Source organism: Sebastes fasciatus, chromosome 13 (assembly GCF_043250625.1).
Source record: "Sebastes fasciatus isolate fSebFas1 chromosome 13, fSebFas1.pri, whole genome shotgun sequence".
NCBI lineage: Eukaryota > Metazoa > Chordata > Actinopteri > Perciformes > Sebastidae > Sebastes > Sebastes fasciatus.
In genome coordinates, this window is record NC_133807.1 from 12,034,814 (window position 1) to 12,045,413 (window position 10,600).

The 10,600-nt window shown below is 41.8% G+C and overlaps 1 protein-coding gene across 1 annotated transcript; it reads right to left on the reverse strand.

Annotated features, from left to right (window-relative positions):
• Nucleotides 1-477: 477 nt before the first annotated feature.
• On the reverse strand, nt 478-10,358 carry LOC141780350 (heme-binding protein 1-like). The gene is made up of 4 exons (XM_074655535.1): nt 9,843-10,358; nt 5,403-5,541; nt 3,729-3,909; nt 478-2,203 (listed from the first exon to the last, which is right to left on the reverse strand). Exons 1-4 carry the CDS (start codon nt 9,918-9,920, stop codon nt 2,026-2,028), a joined length of 576 nt encoding a protein of 191 aa, XP_074511636.1. The 5' UTR covers nt 9,921-10,358; the 3' UTR covers nt 478-2,025.
• Nucleotides 10,359-10,600: the final 242 nt, after the last annotated feature.

Consider the following 10,600-nt stretch of genomic DNA (forward strand, 5'->3'; position numbering starts at 1 on the left):
TCTGTCCTTGAGCAGGGCATCTCTTTCATCCTGTACAGTGACTTTCAGTACCTGTGAGGGTTTCTGGACAATATGTCATTGTTTTGTTAATTGATTTCCAATAATGTATATATACATACATTTGCATAAAGCAGCATATTTGCCCACTCCCATGTTGATAAGAGTGTGAAACACTTGACAAATCTCCCTTTAAGATACAATTTGAATAGATAAAAATGTGTGATTAATCGTGATTCATCATGGACAATCATGTGATTAATCGCAATTAAATATTTTAATCGATTGACAGCCCTAATTGTTAGCAGAAACCTGTATCTGTTCAGGGATGAAATTATTTTTAAACTGTTCAAGTAGTCTGTGAGTAACGGAAGGTTATTTGGTGTTGATACAAAAGTGTCTCAACCCACCCCGCTCTCCCCTATTGTCCCTGACAGCGTTTCACAAAATAAAGAAATAAGACAACTGGAATTCCTCTTCCTGAATAACATATTTATTATGTTATGAAACACTATCAAACCTGAACATTATATTCACTCGTCACGGAAAATCACACAGCACAGATGCATCGCATAACACCGTTTCAAGAGTCTGAATAAATAAAGATGGCATTGTCATGCACTAAAACACAAAATATTCACGACACACCAATGCTTCCTGGATAGACATAATATAAGTTTATAACAACACCTATAGCTAGCTAGCTCAGCTGTCCACCCATTAATTCATAAAGACTAGTTCTACTTTATGGCTCAACTCCTGTTTCTGTCCAGTTCCTTACTCAGGAAAAGGAAGTGTGCTTTTCACTACCATGTATCTAATGTTAATTCTATACATTTCTCTGTAGCCGTCACTAAACTGTAAACTAGATTAAAAAGATGTGCAAAGCCCTACTGTGTATTCTTTAGGGAGATGAGAGCTCAACAGGGACTTTATCGACCCTTTAGGACAACCATGTAATTCTAAAAGGAATGAACAAAATCAATTCAGTTGTATTTAAATACAGATTATATTAGATTATTCACTGAGTTACTTTGATCATTTCTGTTTCTCACCTGTAAACCAGAGTCCCAGTTTATCTAAAGGTAGTTTTCCCTCAGCGTAGAGAACTGAACTGATGCAAATATTTATGATTCAAATTCTGTATGAGACGTATTACGCGGGACTCCTTAACACTACATTTGTCTAGAAGTCTTTAAAGGAACAGTGTGTAACATTTCAGGGGATCTATTAGCAGAAATGGAATATAATATTCATAACTATGTTTTCATTAGTGTATAATCACCTGAAACTAAGAATCGTGTATTCGTTAGCTTAGAATGAGCCCTTCATATCTACATAGGGAGCTTCATGGAGTCCGCCGTGTTTCTACAATAGCCAAGAACGGACAAACCGAACACTGGCACTCCTGACGCGATTTTACGTTACCTGAAGGCTACCGTAGTTCTCTGACACGTTTGCGAATCTGTGGTAACGTGAGCCACAGAGTGCAAAACCGTGGTTGACCGAAAAAAACCGAATGGCGTTACCACTGTTTTGCACTCAGTGGCTCACGTTGCTGCAGTCTTGGAGAGGGAGGAGTGAGTGGAGGAGTATTCAGTTGGTTGCAATCTGCAACCACACCACTAGATGCCGCCAAATCCTACACACGGTCCCTTTAACCACTCTGATTACGCGTTATTTCGGAGCAACAAGGGGTGAGTTTAAACTAGAAACAAAAATAAAGAAACTGTGGGAAAGAAATGAGAAAATGCCTGTGCACTGATGTCAAATTCTAATTGGTCCCAGTGCTTGAACACCTAACTTCAGTGTAGCTACTGTACGTGTGACAAGCAGAAGATCAGATGGGTAAAGGCAACATGGGTAATCTCTATCTGTCCATTTGGGCTCAAAGGTCTATCAAGTCACCATGTTGCTCGTACCAATCAAATACTGTTAGAGCTACAGGGGTTGTCGGCAGTGAAAGGGTAATTAAGGTTGAATAAAGGATTCAGCATGAGTTTTGACGCCGATCTGATCCGATGGCTCCTACGGCTCTTCCTGTAGAAACCACACCTCGTTGCGGCGTCCGTAAGGCTTGAGCGGCGGGTCGTAGCTACAGCAGAAGTACTGCTTGCGCTGAAAGGGAGCCGTCTCACCCAGGGTGCGTGTCAAACGCAAGGCCTCTGCTCGGTACTCAGTCTCAGCTGCGAAGCCTCCAAACTGCCTGCGAACAAAAAGAAAGACAATTTATAATTAGGTGGATAATTAGAGGGTTAGATGCAGACTTTTTACTCGATGTGCTGTCTCATTGGGGTGGAACAGGGACCCAAAAGGCACACATGTACGGAAGTCCTATATGGACATGATTAAAAAAAAAAAATGTAATAGCGTTATCTCAAGATCACGAGTTATTATGTTTTAACTTGAGAAAACAAACTTTCTTATCTCGAGATAACAAAATTTGTTTATAATAATAATTAACTCGTTAACTAATTTCTTTAGCGCATTAACGCAATCAATCTTTCGGAGGTTGTAGCGGGCTCAGTTTTAAAACTAGAGTGAAGACACTGGTATCACATGAAACTAGAAAACCTATCCAATAGTATTGTCATACTAGCTTGTCGCAAAGGAGGGTAAATAATGCTCCAAACGTACGCAAAATTTTGACGAAGAAAAACTGGCATAGCCATTTTCATAGGGGTCCCTTGACCTCGGACCTCAAGATATGTGAATGAAAATGGGTTCTACGGGTACCCACGAGTCTCCCCTTTACAGACATGCCCACTTTATGATAATCACATGCAGTTTGGGGCAAGTCATAGTCAAGTCAGCACACTGACACACTGACAGCTGTTGTTGCCTGTTGGGCTGCAGTTTGCCATGTTATGATTTCAGCATATTTTTTAAGCTAAATGCAGTACTTGTTAGGGTTTCTGGACAATATACAAACATTTGCATAAAGCAAGCATATTTGCCTTCCCCATGGTGATAAGAGTATTAAATACTTGACAAATCTCCCTTTAAGGTACATTTTGAACAGACAAAGAATGTGCGATTAATTTGTCATTCATCGTGATTAACTTTGGACAATCATGCGATTAATTGCGATTAAATGTTTTATTCGATTGATAGCCCTAATTATAAGTAATAAAAGAAAACACCTTTTGTTTTCCTGTGATAACTGCATTAAAGAAAATGTTTAAATCATGTCTGTTTAAGGCTTCCGTACACATTCACACTGAGGTGAATGAATGTATTAACTAAGGCCTCCAAAAATGAAATAGCTACTAGTGCATTTGGGTCCAAAATTTGGACAAAATAATGACAGTTGGAAACTCATGGAAAGACTTGACACGTAAGGGATAATGTACAGCGAGCCGGTGTTTGCTGTGAAATAAACCCCGACAGGACAAAGCGAAGGGGCTTGCATCAAACTGTTGGGGTTATTTCACAACAATGACCCTCTAGCTGTACATTATCCCGCTTATTACACGGCTACTTACTTAAAAAATCAATAATTTTATACAAAAAACGGTCCGCCACAGTCCAACATCAGAACTGCGCCCATAGCAACGGTCTGTTATACATAGCAACGGTCTGCTATAAAGAATTAACAGACTATAGAAGGCCGTGATTGGCCAATCAGAATCGAGTATTCAACAAAGCCGTGTAATAAGTTAAGGGAGATATCTTTTTCCTTGTGTAGACACATCGACATCTTTAAATGCAACACTTTAAATGACACCTACAGAGCGTAGACAGTCATGCCGGGCCGCTCCTCAATCTTGATGGCACTGTCGGTGGGAGTTGGGGGTTCTTGCTGGTAGCTGGTGGGTACGCGGATGGCGACCACCAAGCGGCGAGACAGAACGCCGTCATTCCGCGGGTACACTGTGACGATGATGGGAGCTGCTGTACCCATGGCCTCCTCTTAGAGGATGAAGTGTGAGACAGAGAGTGAGTTTAAAAAAGGGAGGCACTATCCTCCCTAAAGCAAACTACCCAAACCTAAAGGTCAGGAATTTGCACCTCTATGAATAGCAAACAAATGATGATTCTGCACTGGGGCCTAGTTTTCAGACTGCACTATTAGTTGGCTGAGGTTATATTTGTCTGTTGACCTAAAGCGTGAAAACATGACCTCAAAAGATATTTGTGTCTGAGTATTATTCAAATTTATACTCGAGTAAAGCAAAGCCATTTCAAGTGAGCCAGTTTATACTGTAGCTATAGTTTGTTTATTCAAAATGAGGATGGAGACATATGTTGGTCCCATCTTTGATGCTTCAGGCCATCCTAAGAGTGGCTCTCCATAACTCCATGAACAAAATTAGAAAGCTGGAGATTGGAATATTTTTTATCCTTTTATAAACTGCAGGGTTGACCACTAGCTCAATAACGAGTCATGATTAATCATTAGGGCTGTCAAAGTTAACGCAAATTCGTTTTAACGCCACTAATTTCTTTAACGCATTAACACAATTTCTAGGTTATAGCGGGCTCAAGCTAGAGTGAAGATACTGGTATCATATGAAACTAACCCAAGGAATCCATTGGCACCAACAATGTCATACTAGCTTGTTGGGAAGGAGGCTAAATAATGCTCCAAACTTATTCTAAATTTTGGCGAGGAAAAACTGGCATGGCCATTTTCAAAAGGGGTCCCTTGACCTCTGACCTCAAGATATGTGAATGTAAATGGGTTCTATGGGTACCCACGAGTCTCCCCTTTACAGACATGCCCACTTTATGATAATCACATGCAGTTTGGGGCAAGTCATAGTCAAGTCAGCACACTGACACACTGACAGCTGTTGTTGCCTGTTGGGCTGCAGTTTGCCATGTTATGATTTCAGCATATTTTTTTATGCTAAATGCAGTACCTGTGAGGGTTTCTGGACAATATTTTATCATTGTTTTGTGTTGTTAATTGATTTCCAATAATGAATATATACATACATTTGCATAAAGCAAGCATATTTGTCCACTCCCATGTTGATGAGACTATTAAATACTTGACAAATCTCCCTTTAAGGTACATTGGAACAGATACAAAATTTGAGATTAATTTGTGATTAATCGTGAACTATGGACAATCATGCGATTAATCACATTTAAATATTTTAAATGATTGACAGCCCTAGTAATCATCTAAAAAAAATTATCCCAAGATTAATGAAAACTTGTGTTTTAATGACGTATCTTAAATTATTAGTCCAGTGTGTTTCTTCTTTGTGGCCTTCATCAGATTATGAAAATCTTTCTAATGCAATACTTAAATCAGCACTCTTGCTTCGTACCCGTCTTATGTGTGTGTCTTATTAGCTTAAAAGAGGAACAGGAAAGATAACAGAAGCTGTTCATGAGGTCCTATACTGTTAGTGAACGTATCTTAGCACAGTTTTATTCTCTGATTGGCTTACCTTGTTCATTGCTCCCTCCGATGTACATGAGCAGCTTCCTCACCAGCTCCCCTGTCACTTGGTCAAAGGATCGTCCCTCGGACGAGACAACAGCGTATTTGGAACCATCGTACCGCCGCACCTCAAAGCTAACTCCATCCTGGGGAAGAAAATCAGTGGGTGGTTTCAGGCCAGCTACACACTGTGGCATGCACAAATGCAGAAATTACTTTTATGCACATACACCCCCACAGACAAACACAGTTGTTCCCTTCCTGGGGATGGGTGTATGGGAGAAGCTGAAATATGATTCACCTCTGACACACCGATGTTGACAATCTGCTCCTGAGGACGAAAGCTTTGTATCGAACTGGCGTGGGGGGGGTTAACACTTGAAGGATTCAGTGTGTGTGTTTGTGTGCGTGACTGCACACACGTGGGTGTGTGAAACCCAACGTGGGCAGCCAAATAATGAGATGCAGATGAAATGGAATTTACACTGATTTGATTTAGTTTCTTCTTCTGCTCTGCAGGGTTCAGTCAGCCTGCAGAGAATAATGGGCAAGAGATGTCTTACATAACACACAACTCGCCCCCACCCCCAGACACACAGCGTCAACAGATGCAACAGTTTTTGCATTAAATATGATGAAGTGGGGCAAATGTGGAGCACGGTCACTCAAACTATGCTGCTCAGCTGAGCAATAACTTTAATAGGTTTTGAACGAATCTGGCCACTGTAGAGACCGAGATGCAGGTTTCAAATACAGCTCCTCGTTCCACTAATGTGATTACACTGTGTGTATAGCTCCGTGTTTATTTGTATGATGTTTCTGAGCACTGGAATTTAATGTCATTGCGATTCGTTCTCCTTCAGTGTTTACCGTCTGTCTATAAGAAGCTGCTGTAAAATATACAGTTCATTATTTTGCAGATGATGCGTTTCTTTTTAAATGAAACCGGCAGCAAAACAAACAAATGGAAATGCACTCCAGGCATCATTTCCAGTGCAGATGCTCATTCCTACGTGGGCTTCTCTTCCCCTGAGGGAAATCTCAAAATGTCATTTTATAATCACAGGGTATTTAAATGTTTTCAAATTTCTATATTTATGTTATTTTGACAAATCTAAATTCAAAACCCACCCGAGTGGTAACTCCCTACAGAGGTCCTGTAATCAGACGATGCGGCCGTACTCATTCCTCAACACATACAAGATAACACCATGTTATCATGGCGCTCTAACTTGTGACAGGTACCCAGGCTCCTGCATGGTAATTACAAGGGTTCTGCTCTGTATGGCTTGTCAGCGGGACCACCATTAACACTGTACGGGTGACATACCGACAACTTCAGTTAAGCAGTGCAATTAATTTGTCTGCTATGTGTATGTGTGGTTGTATGTGTTTAGCTGCTGTCTTGTGCCATCTTATACAGTGATAATTACTCTGTTCCCGAGGAGAGCACACAAAAGGCATTATCAACACCGTGAGTGTTAAATTGCCATTTCATGTTCTGTTAAAATAATCTTCTGCGTTCATTAGCAAACTTCTAGGTGCCTATATGTTGCTGCTATTCTAGTGTGAATGTCTATAGGTACGTGTGCATGCCCTGCCAACTCCTCTGTATTCTGTGTCAGTTTTAATTAAGAGTGTAGGGTGTCAGAGTCAGGCGGGCTTTGCACAGATCAGGTGGCGAGCTCTGATTTCAATACCCACTGTTTAAACAAGTCAGTCAGTTCCAGAGATTTGATGAGCCCTGAGCTTGGCCTTTTCAAAGCTGTTTAAAGGGGACGTATCATGCTCACTTTAAGGTTCATACTCGTATTTTGGGTTTCTACTAGAACATGTTTACATGCTTTAATGTTCAAAAAGCGCATTATTTTTCTCATTGTGTCTGTCTGAATATACCTGTATTCACCCTCTGTCTGAAACGCTCCGTTTTAACGCCAGTTCCTTTAAGACCCCCCTCCCGTAAAAAGCCCAGTCTGCTCTGATTGGCTTGTGAGAAAAACATGGCTCACCTTTGCAAAGATAGTCCGAAAGCTGTGGACAATAATGAGCCTGTGACATAGGAAGGGGAGCCAAATCTGAATGGCACTAGAGTGACTTTGACATCATCATGCATTTTGATCAGTAATAATGAGTTATAATCCTTTTTGTCCACTTTTCAAATGTGAGTATTTATACTTTAAATAATTAAAATGCAGTTATTTGTACACATACTGTTGGCTTAAACTGTCTTTTGGGGAATTTCAGCTTCAGGCAATAGCTGATAGTATGCAGTGTCAGGCAAGATCAGCCTTCCAGTGTCTGTGCTGGCTAAATGTGTCAGTTTAGGTCATTTGATTCCCTGCCTGCCTGTCTGGGAGTCCTCTTTGTCTCAGTCTGTGTGCCTGTGTGACTCTGTCAAAGGATAGCTGCTATTCATTCAGAGATAAGCACACAAAGCCGATTTCAAAACCCATGCCAACCAACCGTGACATTACATGGCTACATGCACATTTACAGTAGTGCGCTGTGGGTCAACAGGGCACGAGAGAAGATCCTCGAAATGACTGTTAAGCATCGCCTCAGTTAGTGACTCACATCACTGAGTTTACTAGAATCTATCCAAAGTGTGCATATATTAAAGAGGACCTATTACGTTTTTTCCCTTTCCTTTAGTGTGTTATATAGTTTTTTATGCATGTAAAAGGTCTGCAAAGTTACAAAGCCCAAAGTCCACGCCAAAGGGAGTTATTCTCCCCCACAGAAACACTGCTCATTTGCATAATACCTGCCTGGTTAGAGCGGAGCTGGAGCGGATTCCAAAGAGTTCGGTTCGCTTGACCAATCACAACAGAGTGGGCGAAAAAAGGTGTTGGTCGTGTCTAGAAGGTAACCCACGAATTGGAAATCTGATCTGAAATCTGCAAAAACTCTTGCGAGACTCGCTGCCCGACGACCTATCCTAACCATGGATGTATAAAGAGAACTGGATACAGCGGTGGAGGCGGGCTCCCGTTCATTTCTATGAGAGTTGCTCAGTGGCGCGTGAAGCCAAAATGGCTCATCTAACAAGTGACAAAGTACTCGGAACTTAGGACCTAATGGTTTAAATAAGGGCTATTTAAGTGTTCATAACGGAAGTTGATTTACCTCTTTCCCAATGTAAGTCTATGGGAAAAGTCTTTTTGGGCCCAATGGCATCACATGACTGACACGGAAGTTGTAGTACCACCGTTTGACCACTACAAAAATCTGCTTCACAGCCCGGCGCTCTTCCTGGGGACTTAATCCTAACCTTAAATATTTGAGATAACCATAACTATTCAAGGTCAATGCCTAACCATAACTATTCGAGATCAATGCCTAACCATAACTATTCGAGATCAATGCCTAACCATAACTATTCGAGATCAATGCCTAACCATAACTATCCGAGATCAATGCCTAACCTCAACCATCACACGAGTTTCCCCAACTCGCGGGTTCCCTCCTACGCAGACACGACCAGAGGTGCACAGCCGGTAAAGTGATTTTTGAACATTAAAGCATGTAAACATGTTCTAGCAGAAACCCAAAATACAAGTATGCACCTGGAAATAAGCATAATAGGTCCCCTTTAAATATAGCTGAACACAATAATATATACATAAACATAACAAGGCTCAGGGTGGGGTGAGGGTGGGGGTGGGGGTGTTGCTGACATGCAAGGGCATGCCCTTTTCCTCCTCTATGACGTCAGTTTTAGATGGCCAGTGTATCAGTGTACACACACCTACCTGAGCGTCTGATCTGCATCCTCTTCCAGGGCAGGGTCAGTTAGCTTGGCCTCTGTGGTTTCACATACACACGCAAGCGAGCAGTATACATCTCATTGTCACACCCACATCTATAATGTCATGATGGAAAAAACAGTGACCAGTAGCATGTTAAAACCTTTCTTACTGTAGTCTGTGTGTGTTATTGTTTTAAGGTTATACACTAAAAGTCAGCATCACTGTCTTTATTCCTTCCTGTGTTATTGTTTTAAGGTTATACACTAAAAGTCAGCATCACCATCTTTATTCCTTCCTTCCTTCCTTCCTGCCTCTTGCTGATTGGCAGAGGACCTCTGGCTGCTTTGCCCCACACTGCGGCTCAGCAGGCATCTTTATAGGTCACAAGCAATTAAGTGGCAGGCTGTCAGTCAAGGTTACAGAGGTTGTGACAACAGCAGGGAAAAGACAGCAAAGTCCATGACCGTTTTAAAAACACATATGCCACAACATAGCCTAGTTATAGCATTAAGTGCAGGATGAAATATTGATGCAAACAAGGATGAGAAACCTTGCACCTTTTGCAGGATTACAGTCTGTGCGTAATGGAGAGAAGAGGAGCGAATTTGCAGAAGATTTTCTAAAGATATCACAGTGATGATGATGACGTTGTTGTCTGACAGACAGGTGTCCGCACAGGCAGGCGCTGCTTTTCTTACCTTGGTCTCGCTGCTGAGCAGTTTATATTCCGTCTCCTCGGTGTTTCCGAAGAGCGAATTCTTGATCATGCCAAACATGTCGCTTCGGCCGGATCACCTCTCTTCCTCTCTCCGCTCCTTTTTTGGTTTGTTGTGCGTCCTCCCTTTTGTCGTCCTTGTGCTTTTCTGCAGACAACTTTCTCCCTGACAGCTCCCTCTATATTTGGTCGTCCAATTCCTTTAAAAAAACAAAACTAGATGTATCCAGATGCTCCAAAACGCAAATAAATTTCTCCTCCAGAGCAGAAGCGCGCCTGGTTCCAGTGCAGCAACAGAGCTCTCAACAGATGCTTTTTTCGGAGACAGAAGTTGGCGATGCTGACTCCTCGCCTAGGAATGAACAAATCAGCCTCCACTGTGACGGGTGGACTGTCTCCGCCCTCCTCCGCTCCCAGTTTTTTCCTATTACCAGCTTGACGCTCACTTATATCACCTCCTTTTTACTCATACACGTTTAAATTCACTTAAAAGCTGGCAGAATGGGGCTAATTTCCCATGCATGGCTTATAACCCCCCCAGATGAGTTCAGGTTTGCTGATATTAAAAAATGCATTGCCTTGCATAACTAAATTTCTGGTATGAGATGCTGCATCTATATAGGTATCCTTTCAAATCCCCCCCCCCCAAAAAACCTCCAGTGCCACTCAGCTTTTGTTAGGGTTTCTCTCTAATTCTGTTCTGTTTGTCGTGTCTGTCTGTTCCAGGTTGCATAAAACAGC

Coding starts and splice junctions, on each gene's coding strand:
- LOC141780350 (XM_074655535.1), bottom strand. CDS start 9,920: ATGTTTGGCATGATCAAGAATTCGCTCTTCGGAAACACCGAGGAGACG. Junction 5,542..9,842: donor TGCTCAGCAGCGAGACCAAG/GTAAGAAAAGCA, acceptor TTTCTTCCCCAG/GATGGAGTTAGCTTTGAGGT. Junction 3,910..5,402: donor CGGAGGGAGCAATGAACAAG/GTAAGCCAATCA, acceptor TCATCCTCTAAG/AGGAGGCCATGGGTACAGCA.